At 55.9% G+C, this 20,465-nt stretch overlaps 1 protein-coding gene across 1 annotated transcript in view; it reads right to left on the bottom strand.

The window, feature by feature from the left end:
• Window positions 1-20,465, bottom strand: part of FSTL4 (follistatin like 4) — a 393,797-nt gene that overhangs the window by 118,586 nt on the left and 254,746 nt on the right. Inside the window, exon 5 of the mRNA XM_036089132.2 lies at window positions 635-828. Coding sequence (XP_035945025.2) covers window positions 635-828 — 194 coding nt within the window. The remainder of the gene's footprint in view (window positions 1-634; window positions 829-20,465) is intronic.

Below are 20,465 nucleotides of genomic sequence, written 5' to 3'. Positions count from 1 at the left end.
CCTCCAAGCTGGAGACAGGGACACGTGTGCTGTGCTTGGGGAGGGAGGCAAACCACCGGGTCCAATCCCAAGTGTCTGCTCAAACGGAAGAGCACAGCTTGGGGGGGTGCAGGGGGGGGACGCAGGGCTTCCTGCGAGTAAGCGGGCTGGGTGTTGGGTTGTGGATATCTGGACGCTACAGAATGGCAAGGTCCTGGGGGGGAGGACTCGGGGATGCCCAGGTGATAGCCCCCAGCCCCTACTTCCTTTCAACATTCCTGCTAAGGAAGGCAGAGGACTCAAGGAAGAGGAGATTTATTTCCTAATGAAAACATCAGAGACTAGCCCCTCGGAAGTGCATCTTTTGCCAGCTAACTGAGAGCACTTCAAAGCTTGTCAATATTGGCTGAAGGTGGCTGGTGGGAAGAAGACACTGACGTGGGTTTGTTTATAAGATATTCTCAGAGGCACTCAACACAAGCTCTCTGACCTTCCCCTGGGAAGGTCTGCTCTTGCCAGAGAGAGGCCTCCTTAGTGGCCCATTAAAGAGACAGTTACAAATGATTCTGCTCATAGGGATCTCCCCGGTTCTCTTTATCTACACCCCAGATGGAAAAACTTCCATAATTCGGTGTTCAGTGAATACCGTACCCACCTGCGCCAGTTCAGAGCTGCTGAGGTGGCCGTCCCGGTCTGCATCCAAGTCCGTAAACAGAGATTCCACCAGGAGGCGCTTCTGGGAGGCCGGGTCTTGTCTGCTGTCCTCATCTGGGAGCGGCTGCCGGCGGGTCTGGAGCGCCATAAGGACATTCTTCAGGCGGGCGTAGTTGGCCATGGTGCACAGGTCAGCTGGAAGAGACGGGTGAGGTTACTGCCGCGAGGCTTCTCCACTGGTGTAGAGAAGAGTGTCACCCATCCCGCTCAGGTAGAGTTCTTGGGCATTTACTGTGGGCAGTACGGGCGCACCTGGAGGAGATGGGGCCCGTCTGTCCGTCTGCCTGCCAACCCGTCCCGTCCATAGTTACTAAACACTGAGCACACGCTTCACAGGACACATGTGCTGGAAGGAGCCAGTTCGCTCGTCCCACAAATACTTACTGAGCACCTACTACATGCCAGACTCAGGGCAATTGCCGGATGCAGTGGGGAGGTTGGTCCGGGGGAATTCACAGCCGTGGCCCACGGCAGCTTTAGGAAAGCCGGCCCCAGTTCTATTCTGTAATAGCTCGTCTTTGCCTTAATCCCACCTTAAAGGCTTCTTTTGAATACTTGGCCTCAGAGATGAGGGAATTTGAGTTAACAGGACTAATAAACCCGCTTAAGTTAATTAGGTACATTCCCAGAGCTGGATTACTTCAAAACAAACGTGTGTACACAAGTCTATGACCACGAAACAAAAGGAAGCTTTAAGAAATGAAAACTGGAACACACAGCCTGTGACTCTTCGGTCTTTTATCTTAGGCGTGCTTGCCGATTGGCAGCAGAACCACACGGTGTTTTGGCAAATGAGGCCCATGATGCACCGTGACATGATGCAGTTTATCTTGCTGGTGACGGGCCAACTGGGGTGAACACCATACGGGGCTCAGCGCATGGCTGAGGCCGTGGGGCTGTTAGCAGAGCAGGATGGTCCCTCTCGGGGGGAGGGAGCGTTTTGGCACTTGGCTTTGCGAAGTCCCAGGGCATGGGCCTGGGCTCCCAGCCGCCCATCCCACTGAAGGCCAGTGTGCTGCTGCCTGCACGGCTGGGAAGGGACTGGAGGGTCTGGGGCTCTTCCCCTTCATTCCAAGGCCAGTGGAAGGTACCAGGTAATAGCTCAGGGTTGGGAAGAGCACTGGCCCAGGAGTCCACTGGGTTTGAGTCCCGGCTTTGCCGCGGCCTGAACGTGTACCTTGGACGCGGTGCCTCGGTGATTTCACCTGTGAGGTGGGGATGACAGGGCCTCCACATGGGGCTCTTGGGAGGGTTAAAAAAGATACGCGCATAAAGGGCTCAGTGCTGGCTCGGCACCGAGTCAGGGCCGGTAAAATGATAGCTACTCTCTCCCTCCTTATTATTGAAACCACATTTGCTGAAGAGCAACAAACAAGGAAGCTACTTGGTGGGGAAAGGCTGATGGGGGAGTCTGTCTGTCTGTCTCCTTTCCTCCCTCCCTCCCTAGACAGGCCTCGACAGCCCAACCACTTTTTCTTGTGCTTGTTTGTGTTTCTAGATTTTCTTCTCATTTGGGGTCAATTGATTCTCGTTAGAAACAGATGCCTGTTACCATTTTCTCCTGCATGTTTATTTAGAAAAAAAATCAATTGTTGTGTTCAATATAATCAAATTTATTTGCTCTCTGGGAGTCTCCATGCTCTGAGAAGAATGGCTCTCCCATCCCCCTAACCTGGCTAGTACCCCTCTTGGGCCTGGGAGGATACCCATTCCTGGGAGCTCTTAGGGCCCCCGATGGGCAAACCTGATTCTCAAGTCCATAGAGGTGCACAGTGCTGAGAGCACTGACCTTGTCCCACTACAAACCCACTTCTGCCCAGGGACCGATGTGGTGGCCGGCTGGCTTTTTCTTCTTCCTGGGCCCGGATAAAAGTCAGTTTAGGGCAAGGGGAAGAATAGTTTTGTCCCAATCGTCCCCCCCCCCCCCCCCCAGCCTCCAGCAGGCTGAACTACAGTCCTGGCAAACGGAGCAGAAGTGAGGACACAGCACAGGAATGGTGTGGATGGTGAGAGAGGCTCCGGTGGGAGGACCTGTGGGGGCCACGCAGAGCCGGGCTCCCTGAGGGATGGGTGGGGCTGAGTAGGATGGGCGGATGCATCTTGTTCCTCACAGACCGTGCTGGGGCACACATCCCCTGTGAGCTGCCTGCTGCCAGGCAGGGCTCCCACACTGGCAGGCTAGGGAAAGCACTGAGGTGGGTCCCGTCGGGGGGAACCGAAGCCATCTCTCCAGGCTCTGCTCCTCCTCCTACACCCTCCAGTTCCCTGTGAGTTCAGACGCTCCTGGCTTCTCCACCCTGGCACTGCCCAGCACACACCTCCTGGTCAGGAAGGTAGGCACATGCCTAGAAATCAACCTGGAGGAAAGGGGTGGGGAAGGCTCCGCTCCCCGGGCCCCTGGCCTTGCCCCCTGCTAGGGCCCACACCGGCCATGCCGCTCCCACCCTTTGCCAGCATTTACATTCCAAGTCTGTGCCAGATGCCAGGGGCACGCTGGGACACAATGGAGCTTCCCGTCCCGGGAATCGGAGGTGCCCGCAGAGGGGGAGCTCACGAGGCTGGGCTGAAGGCAGCCTCCCTCGGGGAGGGCAGTCCAGCATGAGCCCCAAAGGATGAAGGACGGGGAGGGAAGACCACGCAGCAGGAAGGACGCACGCAGAAGCAAGCTGCACAGTGTCTGGAGAAAGCTGGTGCGGGGGGTGGCGGGGGGGGAGAAACGAGACAAGGCTGGAGGGAAATGTGGGGCTAAGGCGGGATGCCAGGCACTTCCTTCGTCCTTCTGTCCTTATTGAGGGCCCTCACCTGCCTGGAGTGTGTGGGGCCAGAGATGAATCAGGGGGCTCCTGGAAGGGAATCCTAAATCCTTCTTTGTCCCAGAAGCAGTTGCACGTTACATGAATCTCAGCCTAAAATAATGAAGCCATTGGCCCAGTGCTCCTGAGTTCCTCTAGTGTCCCTATGGCTTTGGGGAATCATGATCACCAGAGGGAAGACACCCAACGGTGGCATTTCTGCACCCATGGAGCTGGCTGTTTTAGTCAAAGTCCCCACCCTCTCACTGGGACACCCTTTCATGCTCCATCTCCAGCAATGATGGTCCTCTGGCAACCTCTCCCCACCTGAGGCAGGCCTTGGGTTCCAGGACGCAGAGCAGCCTAGCAAGGCCCATATGAGGGATAGCTTATCAAGCCCCAATTGTGTTTTTTCCTTCCCGCCCCCTGGTGTGACCACGGGAGCAGACTGGAGTGGCTCATCGAGGGGGAGCCGGGGCCATTTGTGGATCGGCTAGACCTGGGCTTTAGCTAAAGTCTCTCCATGCTGCTGCTGGTTTTAAATAGTTGTCTTACAGAAAAGAAATATGTGTCTATCAAAGAATGCTTGGAAAGTACAGATGAATATAAAGAAAGAAAAGACATCACTCAAATCCCCCTCCCAGTGGTTGGCACGGGGTTAAGCAGGGCCCTCTGAGCAGGGGATGCAGAGCCCAGGAACCAAATGAGCTGAGCCCCTGGTTGGCCCTTGTCTACCTCACGGAGCCCCGAGGCCTGGCCCATGCAGCTTCTGCTTTCTGATCTTCCTTTTTCCCTTACCCAGCTTGGACAAGAGAGGGTCAATACCCCGGGGTTGGGTTCTTATCTTCAGCTGGTTCGTCCCTGACCCCCACCCAGCAAGCCCACACAGGGCACAGGAAGAGGCAGGGGTGTGGAAGGACAGACCGGCCACTAGAGCATGCTCCTGCCCGTGGCTCGGCATTCACTACCCCTCTATCTGGAATGCTCTTCACCCAGATCTCCATGGTCCCTGCTGAGACATCACTGCATCTAGCATCCCTGCCCCTATTTGGGGTGAGCCTGGGTCCCAGGGGGTGAGAGGGATCACCTGTCTCTGAAGTAGGGCAGAGCCCAGGCTTTACCTTTGGCCCTCTGGACCCTGGCCCTTTGGAGGGAAGGTCTGTGGAGGGGGCATGGCAGAGGCCTGGGGGCCACAACCCTCCTCCCCAGGGCCCTGTGGGTGCTGACCATGATGCTGGTGAGAATGGCAACGGCCAGCCCTGCCTGGGAGCCCCGCACCTGCTGCCTGTGCAGTCAGCCTGGAGTAGAGTTCACTTCCCCACTAACCGATCCACGGCTGCTGGGACTTCCAGAGAGAACTCTGGAGAGCAGGATGCTTGCGTGTGATGTTGGGGGCTGGGCCTGAGCCGGCTCAGCAGGGGCTGCCGAGCTGGGATGTGGAGGGAACCTGTTATATGCACCAGCGGGATGGACACAATCCACCCCGCAAACATTTCTCTCCACATGCTAGGAAAGTCATTTAAATGTTTCCTCTGAGTCTTGGTGGTTTCCAGGTAAAGAGAGATTTGTGTCACGAATAAGGGTAGCCTTGGCTAGGTCAAAGCCTCTGATGAGGCTTGGAGAGTTCCAGGGAGGTCCCCTCTGGACCCATAAGCTCACTGAACTCTGACCACAGCCGAGGCATGCCTGTCTCGGGGCCTTCTCGAAGACTTTCTCTCCTTCTCTTCTTTCTGCTTTCTTCAGGGCCCAGCTTAGCCTCCTCTGCTGGGAAGCCTTGCTCCATCTGCTTGCACACACAGAACCGCCTCCCTGTCTCCAGCTTCCTACTCTCTGCCCTGTGTGGATTGCTTTTTGTGAGCCTGTCCTCTTAGGTTGGGCTCTGGGCTCCCACAGAGCAGCCCGTGAGGCAAGGACCTAGACTGAGTAGTATGTTTGGAGATGATCCCAAGAAATGCACGGAAGGAAGAGGGAAGTGAGACCGGAGAGGGGGAAAGCCAATGAAGGGTGGGATGCCAAGCAGCTGGAGCTTGGTGCCATGGAACCTTCGAGAGACTGGGTCCCGCAGGCCTCAGAGCTGCTCCACTCAGGTGTGAGGGTGCGGGGCACTCTTCTGCCAACTTCCGTCCCTTGCTGGCCGAGGGTTGCTTCTGGGGCACTACCCGCCGCCCTGTCCAGCACTTCTGGACTCCCCACATGAGGACTGAGCACATTCCTGAAGCCTGCAGGGGCCCTGAGGATGAAGATGTGGGGACCCAATGTTGGATGCTGTCGGTCAGGGTCATGGGCAGCTGTCCCCCAGAGTTGCACACAACCTCGGGGGTTGACTGAGGGAATCTGGATGGGGCGTTAGCGTCCATCATATCCCCTCCATGGGACTGGACCGGACAGTTATGCCCACAGCACTAAGGTGTGAAACGCTTGTTGAGTGAGTTAATCAGGGACTATGGGTGACAACCGAGTCTCGGGGCTCCAGGGCAGACTGTCTCATAAGGAAGCCAGGATGATGGAACCACCCTGTAACAACCTGGCATGTGACTTCATCAGAGGCTGCTGATCAGCCCCATCAATAACGGTCATCACAAGGCTGGATGGAGCACTGGACGGGGAGTCAGGAGACCATCTGGTTCTACCTTGACTAGCTATGAGACCCTAAGAAAGGTGTTCATTTCCTTGCCCTTCCTGCCTCCACATCCTCCCTCAGAATGGGGGCAGTAATAATCCCTCACTACCGTCCGGGGTCATGACGGGAAAGAAAACGTAAAAGGACTCTCTGCAAAGTCCAAGTAGTCAGCCAGGCCTGAGGGCTTCTCGGGATGAAGCAGGCCTGACGCCCCAGGCGACCTGGAGCATGGCTCATTTGTCACTGTCCCTTTCACCGATGCCCAGGGCCACCGACACTCCTGCTCTGGGGCCCCTCAGGGAGGGAGGCTCATGGCCCGGTCAGCCTGACAGAGACAAGCAGCCCGACAGGCCCTTGGAAGAGCCCAGTTCCCTTCCTGCCAGCCTGGGGGCCCTCGATGTGCAGTGGCCACCGGGGCAGCCCACAGCCCTGGCCCCAGGCTTCCTGCCAGCGCCTGTTTTTTTGGCCGGGGGGGGGGGGGTGCTCCTTCTGCTCCCAGACCAGGGCTGCTTTGGCAGATAAAATATTGATCAGCCTGCTGAGAAGCCCAGAGTGTGATCCTATTTTCATGTCAGAACTTGGTAATGAACTACATTTATCAAGCCCATTCTGCATGAGAAAGGTCAGCCACAGATCTAGCTAAGTTGTTATGACATCTCATTAATCTAGTTCCCTCAATAATTGTCCCTCTGTGAAGATTCTAATGTTCTCCCGTCCCAGCCATACTCCCTCCACGCCGAGGGAGATTATTGTAGCAGGAGCATGGGCACATCCACATTTAATTTTTTGAGCAAAGAGAGATAGGAAGCAGGTAGCAGCCTCTGGAATTAAATGTCCATCAAAGGAACACTTTCTAGTGCAGAACAAAGGGAAGCAAGGGAGACACTGTGAATATTCCATTAGCCACACGTGCCCCTGCCGGACAGGGCCTCAAAGGGACCATCTTCGCTCTGGGGCAGGTGAAGCTTCCAGTTGCAGGTGTGGATAGGGCTAGGGGCTCCAAAGAGTCAAGGGAAGCAGGTCTGTGCAGTGTGGCTGGGGTGGGGGTGGGGGGAGACACCATTCAGGCAGTGGGAAGCTCAGGTTCTAACTGGGAGCGAGGGACAGACCATGTGGTCAAGGCCCCTGACGGAGGCCCAGGTTCTGGACACAGGAGGCACTTGCAGGCAGGTGAGGGGGTGGGCTGGAGACACCTGGCCCCAGGGAGGGAGGGAGGGAGGGTGGTGAGGGTTTGGCTTGGGGCCAGCCCTGGCTGCCTCTCTGCCTCTCTCACCCCCAGCCGTTCCGTCACCAAGTCCTTTGGCCTCTTCCCCCAACATACCACCCGTGTGAAGAGCTCCCCCGTGTGCTGCCCCCATTCTCCGTTGCTACACTCTGTCCAGCCTCTCTCCCCATTCCTATCTGTTCACTGCTGACTGTCAGGCTGCCCTGGGACAGCGGAAGCCCCTCGAGGCCAAGGTCTTGCCTTGGTGCAGCGCATGCCCAGCACTCGGCCCCAGCACCTGCATGCAGAGGGTGCTCACTGAATGCCTGTTGCCTGGACTGCGGAACCCTGGGTGGATGGGCACAGCCGGTGGGGTCAGAGAACGGCGGCAGCCTGCTCAGAGGAGAGAGGACGATCTCAGCCCCCTGAGCCACAGTGACCGAGGTCTGGAACTCGGAGCGGGGGGCTCGGAGCCCATGTCATCTGTCCCGCCCGTGCCTGCGGGAGGGCCTTGCGTGTGATGTGGGGGTGGTGGGGCAGCTCAGCAGGTGGCACGTGAAGCCATGCTCACTGGCGTCCAAGCTGCCCTGCGCTTGCCAGGGGACGTGGACCCTATCTCATCCACTGGGGCGCCCCAAAACCCGCAGTGGTGGCCCCACAGAATGAAGTCTGGCATGGCCAGCCTGGGGGTGGCGGTGGCAAGGTGGGAAGCCACAGAGGGACTGGTGCCCCGCTGGACACGAGGTCGCACAGAGGTGGCTCCTCCGGGTCACCCCTGGTGGGCACACACAGCTCCCTCTGGAGCTGGACGGGAGGAGAATGTAAGTTTGTGTCTGGGGGGACCCGTGCTTGGAACAGCAGCTCCGGCAGGGAGGCCTGTGGGTGAATTCGGCCACAGCACAGCTTGGGGAAAGGTCCAATTCCATACTAGGGTTCTGATCAGTAAGTGAGCACAAAGCTGACACTGGGGACCCTCTGTGCTTTATGCACAGGTGGCTTGGGGGGGTCGCAGGGGGTGGGGGGAGTCCAAGGCCACTGTGAAGACTGCACCCCTTGATGGCCATCCCTCAGTGGGGCAGCCCTGCATGTCAGGAGTCCCCTACAAAGCCCAAATTTACTGGACAAGGGAGCTCAGGACAGATTACTCGATAGGAAGGAACTCTGCTACCAACACCAGCAATCCTTTCGGGGATGGGTGTGGGCTCAGGGACAGGGAGATGGGAAGGAAGGAAGTGCTGAGGAGAGGGCTGGGGGACTGTGCTCAGAGACACCAGCCTGTGGCTGCGGCATCTCCCTTCCCGAACCACACGCAGGCCATTCCTTCACCAACTGCACGGTCGTCAGCCATACCCTCGAGCCACCCTCACTGGGCGCTAGTCCTTCCCGGACCTGGCAGGGTGGCCCGGCCCCTAGGCTTGGACCCTGAGACCCTCACGCGGGAACCCCCAGAGGGGCCCAAGGGAGAGGCTGGACGTGCCTACAACCTTGGCTGCTGCTGGATCTGCTCACGGGCCGACTCTCGCCCGACCCGCACCCAAACAGCCGCAGCCCTGCTTCCCGCGCTGTCCCCAGCCTGCCTGCTAAGTAACGTCGCTGCTGCCCAACCAAGTGCGATCTTTACCACCAAAGCAGAAACTTGACTTAATCGTCTGGCACCGACATCACGGCTGAACGTGGTTGTGTTACATGGGTCTCAGCTGCGATGTGTCATTCTGAGGTCTATTTTGAAACCACTAAGCTGTGCAAAGAGCAAGAAGCATTTTACTCCCAGAACTAATTTATGAGCCGCCATAACTTTACTGGAGTTTAGCTTAAGAGGAACAGATGTTTAATTCGATGTAAATTTATGAACATTAACAATCTTTCTGCTGCCATTTCTGAGAAAATTCAATTAACAATAAATGCCAAAACCAGTGGGTTTATCTTCAGGGTAGTCTTTTGCTAACACGGTGTAGTTTTGCTTATGGTGTTGACCAAGCCACAGAATTCTGAAAATTCTAGGAGATAGTGAAGCACACGTGATATGGTCTTCTCACAGTCCCCAACGAGAACAGGTGTGCCCTGAGTCACACCACCTGGTGACCCCCGGCTGGCTGGCGCCGGAGGCCTGGAACTGCTGAGCAGGTGGGTCACCATCACCCACACTCAAGCACCCTGGGGAGGTCCTTCCACTGTGACCTAAGCCCCAGCTACTGGCTACTCCCCCACCTTCCAGAAGCGGGCCGACAGGCTTTGCTCCCGGGTGCCCCCTTCCCGAAAGGCCCCTTCTCTAAATCGGACCTTTCTGCCAAAGCCCACCTCTAAGAAGCTGTGTTTGTCTGCTCCAAGCCCCACACTCTCAGCTTGTCCTTGTCCCCAGCCTGTCTCCTCCTTAGATCGCGTTCCAACGCCTCTGTGTCTGCCGAGTGAAGGTCTTCACTCTCGTAGAGCACTAGGCACGGTGCCCCACGGTGGGCATGGGCCCCGACCATGAGGACACTGGTGAGTTACTGCCTACCCACGGTCCGGAGGTACTCTGCTGACCTCCTGTTTCTCCCGTCCCTCCAAGCTCCACCCGGGTCCCCTCCTCACCCATGAGTCCTAATGCCAGAACCGACAACGGGCTCACCACACTCATTAGGAGCCCCTCATCCTTCCAGGTCCCAAAGGCTGGCCACCTGTCCTCCGTCAGTGTCCCCTGTTCTTTCTCCTGGGTGCTCTAGGAGTCATCCCAGCTGCCTTCGAATGCTCTGGGCTGAAGGCACAGGGCCCATTTTGGGTCCACAAACAGACTAAGACCAAGACTCCACATGGCCTTTGGCCCTGCCTGAGCCCAACCTACCCAGCACGCAGACCACGTGGCTCCTTCCACAGCTGCGGCAGCTCCAGCGCAGGGGGAAGCATCCAGCTCTCCCCGTGCCTGACCTGGCAGATGCAGCCTCATCTCGATGTTCACCCCAGTATCAGGTAATTGAAATTAACAAAACCACCCAGACCTTTGTGAGATAAATGGTACATTTGCTCATGAATGCCTGGTTCGATTGATGTTGCTATACAATCTGCCATCTGACATTTACAATCCTCTCTTCTATTCCTATTAAAGGAAGCAAAATTGGTTGGATTCCTGGGAGAGGGATCCACAGACACTTTTTATGGTTGACTGGCACATCTATCAGCTGGCCCCGGAGTGAAACAGTAATGTTTGAAAACTTGAATAAATGCTAAAGCCCTCTGGCAGGAAGAGCCTGAGTTTTTACTCTTGTGTTAGCAGGAAACACACAGGCAACCAGGATCCTTAACAAGTCACTGATTCCTCCTGGAAGGAGGACACAGACTCCACGCAGACTCCGGCTCTCCCACGGCCCTGTCCCGAGCCCAGCGCCTGCACACTCCTGCCCCGCCCCTCACACGCACCAGGAGGAGAAACAGGAGTGCTGGACGAGGGGACCGCCACCAGGCTGGTGGCGGAAAGCTGCAGCTCCTGAGGGAGGAGAGTGTAGGGCCCCACCCCTGCCCTCTGTAATTCCATTCATTTTGTTGAATGGATGAGACTCCATCCCCCCCAAACACCTAACCAAAGGGAAGGGTCCTGCTATCAAGATGGAGAAAATGTTACTCCTCAGGAGTCACTGATGCCCAGGAATGTCTGCTTTGAGCCTTGAGCTGCTCTGGTCTTCGAGGGGTTACAGAGCTGAGGGGGACCTCAACTGTAAATTTTGTTTACAACTTTGTCAAGAATGGTTCACCATTTTGGAGCATCACACCTCCAAAAACAATGTCACTTACGTACTCAAAGTGTCAACATACTATGCCCGTCACAGGCTCCATGTGCAGCTGCTGTGTTCATAGGATCCACATAGTAAGTGCTGACATCTGACTACCCTGAGTCAGTATGAGCACCTGGTATCTAAACATTTACATATTGAAAGGCATAGTTTATTCCTACTACTTTTCTTTCTTTCTTTCTTTTTTTAGAGAGATTGAGAGAGAGAGCACGTGCAAGCTGGGGGTTCAGAAGGAGAGGGAGAGAGAATCTTAAGGAGGCTCCATGCGGATCAGACATGGGGCTCGATCTCCTGACCCTGAGATCATGACCTGAGCCGAAATCAAGAGTCGGACACTTAACCGGCTGAGCCACCCAGGTGCCCCCCTCCTACTTTTCTTATATTTCTCCTTTATATCACAGTTTGAGTAAGACACACATTCATTTCAAGAGGATACAGGGGCTCTATAAAATATTTGCCATGAAAAGGTGGCTTTGGGTCTGACAGGGTTAAAGAAAAGTGATCTATGTGAACAATTAGAATCTGTGGCCTTCTTTTTTACCCAGTTTTTTTTTTTAATCACGATGAAATATAAATAATGTAAAATCTAGTATCTTAACCATTTTTAAGTATATTGTTCAGTGGCGTTAAATATATTCATAATTTTGTGCGACTATCAACATCATCCATCTCCATAACTCTTTCCACCTCGTAAAATTGAAACTCTGTACCCATGAAATAACAGCCCCCATTCCCGCCTTCCCCCAGCTGCTGGCCACCCCCATTCTACTTTCTGTCTCTATGATTTTGACTACTCGAAGTTATCTCATGCCAGTGGAATCATGTAGTATTTGTCTTTTCGTGAGTGGCTGACTTCACTTAGCGTGATGTCTTCAAGATTCATCCATGTTGTTGCGTGTCCTAATTCCCTTCTTCTGTAAGCCTGAATAATATCCACTGTATACATAGACCACATGTTGCTTATCCATTCATCAGTCAGTAGACATGGAGTTGCTTTCAGGTTTTAGCTATGATGAGTAGCAGTGCTATAAACATGCATGTACAAATATCTCTTCAAGACCCTGCTTTCAATTCTTTTGGGTATATATCTAGAAGTAGAATTGCTGGGTCATGTGGTAATTCTATTTTTTTTTAGGGTTTTATTTATTTATTTCAGAGAGAGAGAGAGAATGAGTGGGGAGAGGGGCGGAGGGAGAGGGAGAAGCTCCCTGCTGAGCAGGGAGGCCGATGCGGGACTCAATCCCAGGACCGTGGGATCATGACCTGAGCTGAAGGCAGACGCTTAACCGACTGAGCCACTCAGGTGCCTCTATTTTTAATTTTTTTTAAAGATTTATTTATTTGAGAGAGAGAGAGAAAGAGTGTGCACACACACACACACACGGGGGGAGGGGCAGAGGGAGAGGGAGAGAGAGAATCTCAAGCAGACTCCCTGCTGAGCACAGAGCCCCACACGGAGCTCCATCTCATGACCCATGAGATCATGACCTGAGCCGAAATCACGAGTTGGGCACTTAACCGACTAAGCCACCTAGGTGCCCCAGTTTTAATTTTTTTTTTTTGAGGAAGCACCATACCATTTGCCAAAGTGGTCTGTGCCATTTTCTATTTCCACCAACAGTGCACAAAGGTTCAAAATTTTCCACATACTTGTCAACATTTATTTTCTGTTTTTTGGTTTTTGTTTTTTTGACAGGGGCCATCCCAGTAGGTGTAAGGTGGTGGTCTTACTTCTTTTGACACTCCTTAGTCCTGAGATGTTTAAGAGAGTGGGAAGAGTATGGGAGTGCACCTGGGAGTGAGTGGCCCTGTGGATACGCCATGCACATGTGCGTACCTGTGCACAGCCCCAGCCTATGAAGGCCAAGCTCGGGGAGGCAGAGAGTGCAGAGCCACACCCTTGGGCCATGGAGCCCACCGGGTCCTTGGGACACAGTGGGCAGCAGCCCCTGAGGAAGAGGCTTCATCTTGGCGCATGCCCCACTGAAGAAAGAGGCCTCACGTAGGCACCACGGGGGCAGGGGCCAGGACCTGCCTCCTTTCCCCTTTCTGCAGATCTGGGCTCTTTTCTGTCTCTCTTCTTCCAGGACACCCCAGGGGAGGGCACGAGTGCTCTGGCCAGCAGGTGAGGAGGCTGGGGCCGGGAAGGCCTCTGAGCACCTGTCTCGTATGCCTGGCACGGCCTGTGGTGTTTTTCTCACCATGGTGTTGGCTCGGTGGTGTTTGCTTAGACACAGCGATCTTCAGCTTCTGAGCTGAGCCAAGGAGCCACTTGGTTTTAGAGGCACAGACGCTCCCCCTCTGTGGGAGGGGTCTGTAGACTGCAAATCCATGCCATCGAGCGACCGTCTCCAGGAAAGAACTGCTCACATGTTAGCACGTCCCACGTTTCTACCTGTAGAAGCTTTGCGGGGCTCGTGGGGACATTTACTTTGGAAGGAAAAGTATCACAGGGAAACCGCCTGAGAATGTCTCAGAAAAGAGCGTGTGCGCAAAGCCGGGGATTCGTGCCTTGACATGGGCTTGGCGGGAAATGGCATTGCAGAGAAGAATTACCTGAACAGAGATTCTGAGGTTTGAAGATTTATCTGAACCTGTCTGACTTATGGGACTGACAGTAAATCCCAGGCCAACGTGAAACAAAACAAAACTCCACAACAGTTCTGAAAGAGAACCACACAGTCTTTGGGGGAGAGTTTTGGATTCTTTCCAGTGCTTGAGCTGCTGGGAAGAGGGTGGGGAGGCTCTTCTTCCCCGCGTCTGCACCGCTGTTCTGGGGATTAACCACCCTGGAAACTCATCCCTGCGGAGGGAGCAGCGGAGACTCATCTCTGTGAAAGCCGGCCCCACGCGGGCCGTGTCTGAGCCGGTGAGCAGGCTGTGGAGGCCCTGGTTCGTGTCCAGAACCCAGAGCCCGGCAATGCGAGGAGCCAGGGGCCGGCAGGGAAGGGCCGGCAGGGGGCATTAAGCGGGGAGACCAGGGTGTGGCTCCCCTGACCGCTCAGAAGGCCCCTCCTCCTGCGGCAAATGGAGCTATTCCAGGCGTGGCTCAGCGCCCGGCGGGCTGCGCGGTTCCCTCCCTGGCACGCTGGGCCAGCAGCCCGATGGGATGCTGGTGGAGGTGCTCTCAGCAGACGCACATGCTGGGAAATCGCTTTGCCCTCCGTGTCCTCCTTATTCTTAACTTCTCAGATGCCAAGAATGGCCTTGATATTGCCTTGTGTGGCATGACAATGCATTCAGGAGCTTTAAGAGGGTTCAGGACCCGCCAGAGATGGGAGCGAGAGCGACCCTGCAGGACTCTCCCAAGGAGAGCGCGTGCCGCTCAGAGCACCCCGGGGGGACGGACAGGTGGGGGCAGTGGTCCTCAGCTTGCGGCTCTCAGCCCTGAGACCTGAGCCGGGCTGCCGCCTGCCTGGTGTTTTGTGTGCACACCCTTTGGGGCCTTTCCTGCTCCGGCTCCAGCCCCCTTCCCTTTAAATTCTAGCCTTCCACGCTTGCAAAGAGACCCCGAGAGCCATAATCACGGAGAGAACAGGCTGCTCTATAGCAGGAGGCAGAGGGAGAAACTGTGCCCCATGTGAGGGGCTCTTCCTGCCAGCCACCTTGGCTCAGGGGCCCAGGGTTTGGGCTGACCCTCTTACCCAGTGCCTGGAAAAACTGGGGATCCCCAAAGATGGGGAACTCCAGGGCCTCCAATTGGGAGGAGTGACTGGCAACCACTTTCCAGGGCCGGTGTCCCTTCAGGGGGCCACAGCTGCACTCAGTGAGAGCATTTCCATGTGACCCAGAGGGGTAAGATGGAGGGCGGTGTCTGAGCATGGTAGGAAAGAAAATCTAGGAAGGTCCCCATTGCAGGATGCTCTTCAGGGCCCTCAGACACAGAACCACCAGGGAACAGCTATTCTCAGGGAGTGTGGAGTGGCTGGACCCCCGCCTGAGCTCAGAGGGGCCTTCAATGCTCCATGGCTGACCTCTGGGGCAGAAAGGAGCCCGAGGGCCAACAGAGCTCTATTTTCGATGCCACTAATAATTTTTACTGCTCCCATTCAAAAGTCTCTTCTCCTTTCAGCATGGGGTCTAGAATGGTCCAAGTTCCAAGCTGACATTGCAACCATACTCTTCAATTCTTAGGGAGTTGCTTTCTGTTCCAAGTGCTGTGCTCGCGTGACGGTCGGTCTGTGCCTGCCACATGGACAGGGCCATTTTCTTTCCTTTTCTTTTTTTTTAAGATTTTATTTATTTATTCATGAGAGACAGACAGAGAGAGAGAGAGAGGCAGAGGGAGAAGCAGGCTCCCAAGGAGCAGAGAGAGAGCCCAATGCGGGACTTGATCCCAGGACCCTGGGATCATGACCTGAGCCAAAGGCAGACGCCCAACCATCTGAGCCACCCAGGCGCCCCGGACAGGGCCATTTTCTTCCACATTCTCGTGGAGCTTTTCTTCACCCTCTGGACTCCTCTCTCTTCCGTGGTGCCCCGCCCCTCTTCCTGGGGCCTCCTCTTAGTGGCACTGTTGGCTTTAGCCACCTCTCTGATTTGTCACGTCCTCTCCTCTTCCAAAAGGCAAGCTGAGCAGCAGTTACACTTGCGTGGGGATGTGAATGGGGCAGAGCGGGTGGTGCTTCTGGGTGCTGGTAAGATTCTCTCTCTTGCCTTGGGAGCTGGTCACAAGATATGCTCTCTCCGAAAATTCACTGAGCTATACATTTATGATTTATTCATTTTCTCTGTGTGTCATACTTGAATAATATGCTTATTTATTTATTTAGAGTGCAAGCGAGGAGGGGCAGAGGAAGAGGGAGAGAGAGAATCTTAAGCAGACTCTGCGCTCAGAGTGGAGCTCGATGTGAGATCTCACGACCCTGAGATCATGACTTGAGCAGAAATGAAGAGTCAGATGCTTAACCCACTGAGCCACCCAGGTGCCCCGATAACATGCTTATGTAAAAGAGGTGACCTGGCGTTCCTCAACAGCTGAAAGCTATCAGTTGCTCTGGGTAGGAGCTTTGTCCTTGGCCAGGCCCAGGCCAGGGTACACGGAGGAGGGCGTGGCATGGCTGGGAGTCAGTGGTTCCCAGGAGAGGGTCACCGATGTGGCGCAGCAGTAGCTTCTCTGGTCCCTCTGGTCAACAAGTCATCTTGCACTGGGCATCCTTTTGGCCAGGCACCATGTTGTCCGTCTTCCCTGGACGTGTTGCTTCTTAGCTCAGGCCTGGGTCTCTGGGCAGGAGGATGGGTGTAGGGTGGGCTTTGCTGAGCAGCCTTAGGAGAGGGAATGGAAGAGGCTGAGGGTCAGGAGATCCTCACGGTCCTGGGGCATCCTACGTCACCCCCATACTCAGCTCCCGAGAGGAATCGGATGCATGTTCACCGCAGAGCTAAGGCGCTGTCACGGGCTCTGTGGGCGTGGCTCTGAAATGCTGTCCCATGGAACACTGCCCCACGTCACAGGCCTGGATGGCAGTTGGTGGCTCTTGGCGAAGAGGTATTGGTGTGGAGGTGGCTGCCCAGGCACTCTGTTCTTGCTGAGGGTTTGCCATGGACCCTGGCACCATAGGGGGCTGGCCTCCTTGGAGCCCCAGGGGTCAGGGCCAGTTAGTAAGGCCCTAGGACCCTGTCACAGACCATGCCCTGGCCTGTTCTGACCCGGTTTGCCCCTCCTGGGCTCCCAAGGTTGTGAGGACTGAAATGAGGCTTCAGGCTCAGGTGCAACTCAACCTCCACAGCCCTGGCTGTTTGGCTTATGTGACCCAGAAATGGGCATCAAGGGTCACCTCCTCAGAGGGGACAGGACGGACCCTTGTGCAGCCACACCTCCCAGTCCAGTGACGTCTGGGCAGCCAGGACGGATGGCAGGGTTGGGCCTGGAGGCCTTGCAGCCAGTCCCCTCCATGTGAAGCTCTCTCCTGGGCAGCGTCCTCACCTACCCTTCTGGGCACAGCTCATTTCTCCACTCCTAGACAGCCATCCCCCTTGCTGTGGCAATCAGGGTCCAGACCCCACACTTGATTTTCAACATCAGCTGCCCTCCGGCACTAACTTATGCTTTCCAACACGTGGCACACACCCACGAAACAGCTGGGGCCTGCTGCGCCACAGCGGCGACGTCAGGGACAGGCAGCGTGGGCACCCTTCCTGCGGTGACTGTACCCGCCCCGCCGGCGCCCTTACCCATGCTTGCCAACTGGGGACAGACGAATTGATCCTAGGCAACGCGACTTTCGGATAATTTACACTGAAGGAGCAGAAGGCGCTTTACTCCACAGCAGGAGATAATTTATAACCAGTCGGAACACCTGGCTTGGCAGAGACGGCGACTCTGGCGCTCCCCCCTGCTCTGTGGACTCGTGAGCACATGAATTACCACCAGGCTTACTGTAACTGTGCATCTCAGGATGAACACAGGCCAAAGAGGCACGGGGCAAAGAACTCTGAACCCTAGCCACTTGCTGGCAGCCCCCATCGTCTGGAGGCTCCAGGAAGCACATCTCCACCCTCCCCGGCAAGCTGGGCTATCCAGCTGGGGGAGGAGACGGGGGTGGGGGGAGTGGGGAGCGAGCACAGCCAGCCTTGAGCAGTCCTGAAGTCCTGTCCCCATTCACTCAGCAGAGATGCACTTGGGGTGTAGGTGCACCGAGTCCTGGGCCAGGCATGGGGGCAGAGAGGGGACAAGGTGCGGGCCCTGCTCTCCAGGAGGTCGGGCCCCAGGAGGTGGAAAGATGAGCACTGTGACGGGCCACATCCTTCTCTTTTGCAGCTGCGGAGGACTTGCATTCAGGGAGGTGCTGGGGGGGGCGGAGGCTACAGGCCCACGCCGTCAGCTCGGGGACGCATCCTTCCCAGTAAGGCCCAGTAAGGCCCTCAGCCTGCCCTTACCCTAGTGTGAGACTGGGATGGGCACGCCAGGCCCGACCTCTGGACCAGCTGTGCACTCTTACCAAGCGACCATCGAGGGAACTCACGCTGTGTTCTTAGGTGGGGGCTTGCCCCTGTGAACCCTAGGACAGGGCCAAAGGTACATTTCTCAGCTAAGAAGCGGGCTGTCAACAATCCTCTGCAACTAATTTGTGCACACACTTGGCCTTGTTTTTAAAAGGAGAGGAGGGAAAAGTGGCGGCAGGTGTTTTTGCTTGTTTAGTTGGGGCGCATTCACGCTGCATCAGAGCCCACAGTGAATTCAAGGAGTGGGTCTGGATCCACTTATCAGGATCAAATCCCCCTGAGCAAACAGCCCTGATTATAGCTTTAAATGGCTTAGAAGAACTAATGGATCACAGAAAATAGCGTGGGACTAAAAGTAAATATACAGTGAGGGAGTCTGCTGGCGGGGAAGTGGGGCTTCTGCATGGGGACACCAGCCGTCAATCCAGTTCAAATGGCGCTCCTGTCTTAGGAGACTCTTCTCCCAGCTCTGTCTCCAGGTGTCAGGCTGCATGTTACACAGTTGAGACCGTACACCTCTCGGAGCTTTGTTTATTTATTTATTTTTAATGTTTAAAAAAGATTTATTTATTTGACAGAGAGAGAGCACAAGCAGGGGGAGCAGTAGAGGGAGGGGAGAAGCAGGCTCCCCGCTGAGCAGGGAGCCCAATGCGGGGCTCAATCCCAGGACCCAGGATCATGATCTGAGCCGAAAGCAGATGCTTAACCGCCTGAGCCGCCCAGGTACCCTCTTGGAGATTTAAATATGCACCAGGTACTGAAGAACCATCGTTTCGTTCATCAGAAAGCAAACCTAAGAGCTGGAGAAGTGTCCTTTTCCAGATCGGCTAGCTCAGTAGAGTTGATCTGACTTCGAAGTGGGGGATACTGGTTGAAGAAACAGATTTCTTGCCTACAAGTCGCTCATGCTTGTATGGCCCTAGAGGGTGTTGGGTGGTCAGAGCGCGTGTGGAGGGTGTCTGGCAGGGGAGTTTGGAGGGTGTCTGTGTATCGCAGGTTGTGTGTGGGGGCGAGACGGAATCCCCGGATGTGTCTGCCTCCCGGGTCACCCCTGGGGAGACGTCCGGTTGGCAGGTGAGCTCGGGAGGGGTCTGGGCTGAATGGAGCCTGGGACCCTTGGCCCTGCCTGCCCCGGGCATGGCATGATGAGTGCTGGGTGAGCCAGCCCACCCCACCACGTGCACTCTGAAAACTGCCAACTGCCCAGGGATGGGGCAACTTGGGCCACTCACTGGCTTTGCCCACAAGGGGCCCCAGGGGGGTGCCCCCATCGCTCTGCTCCTGGAGGCCCAGGTGGGGTGTGCCAGCCTAGTGAAGCCAGGGCCCTCTCGGGGAGTGGCTCCTGCAGGTGGGACATGAGCGTGGTCCCCGGATGGCCTCTTTGCCCTGCTCCCCTCCATCTTCCCGCCCTGCTGTCCACAAGCACCGTCGCCTCTCCTCGTTGATGAGGGTACTGACTCTTCCTCCTGCCAGTGCCTTTCTGGCTTTCAGAGGCTCAGGTTCTTTGGTTAAAGGGCGACCATCACGGGCTGGAGCAGGGGGAGACCAGAGAGGTGTCCATGCACTGCCCAGTCCAGACCCTCTGCTAAGCTCCAGACCTCCTACCGCACTGCTGGCCTGACATCTCCCCACACCGTCCTGCAGGGCCCCTGGACTCAACGTGGCCTGTGTGGAACCTTCCAGGAGACTGCTTCTCCTTTTACACCCCACCCAGCCAGTGGCCCTCCGCCAAAGCCCCCAGCTGTGCAAACCACACGTCACACATCACCCCTGAAATCCCACCCATCCCTGGCCAGTCAGTCGTGGCTCAGGCCATTTCTGCCTCTTGAGTGTTTCCTACCGCATCTGCTCCAGTTCAAGGAGACCCTCCACACTACTTGGATGACCACTCCAGCCTGGGAGCCCTCCAGCCTAGGAGGCCTCATGTCCCAACCAATCCCCCTCTACTCAGTAGCTGGAGGGATCTCTGGGGGCGCCCAACTGCCGCAGCTGTCCGGCCTCACGGGGCCCCTCCCGGCTCGCACCCCTGAGCCACCTTCAGCATCTCGAACTGGCCCGGCATCACCTCTGGGCCATGGTACAACAGCCCTACCTCGCCCCACTTGGCAAATTCCTCATCGTCTCTGCATCTTGGCTGGTGCACTACTGGCCTGCACATCACCTCCCTACTGCTCCCGGCTGGGTTCACATGCCTCTGTGTCCTTAGAGCACCCTGGGCAAGCCCTGCACAGGGTTTATCGTCTTCGCTGCCTCTACTTGTCCACTCTGCCCTTCTTGTCAGAGCCCGAGAACCCGTGGGCATGGTAGCAAGTGACTGGCACGCAGCAAACACACGGCAAATAAACGAAGGAATGACCAAATGGATGGACATGGAACTTTCATCTACAATGGCTCCTATTGAGACATACATATGTTTCCTTCTGCCCCGAGTCCAGGAAGCCAGAAAA

This window comes from Halichoerus grypus, chromosome 2, assembly GCF_964656455.1.
Source record: "Halichoerus grypus chromosome 2, mHalGry1.hap1.1, whole genome shotgun sequence".
In the NCBI taxonomy this organism is placed as follows: Eukaryota; Metazoa; Chordata; class Mammalia; order Carnivora; family Phocidae; genus Halichoerus; species Halichoerus grypus.
The sequence above is the reverse complement of the archived record's forward strand: the minus strand, read 5'-3'. Positions and strand labels throughout refer to the sequence as shown.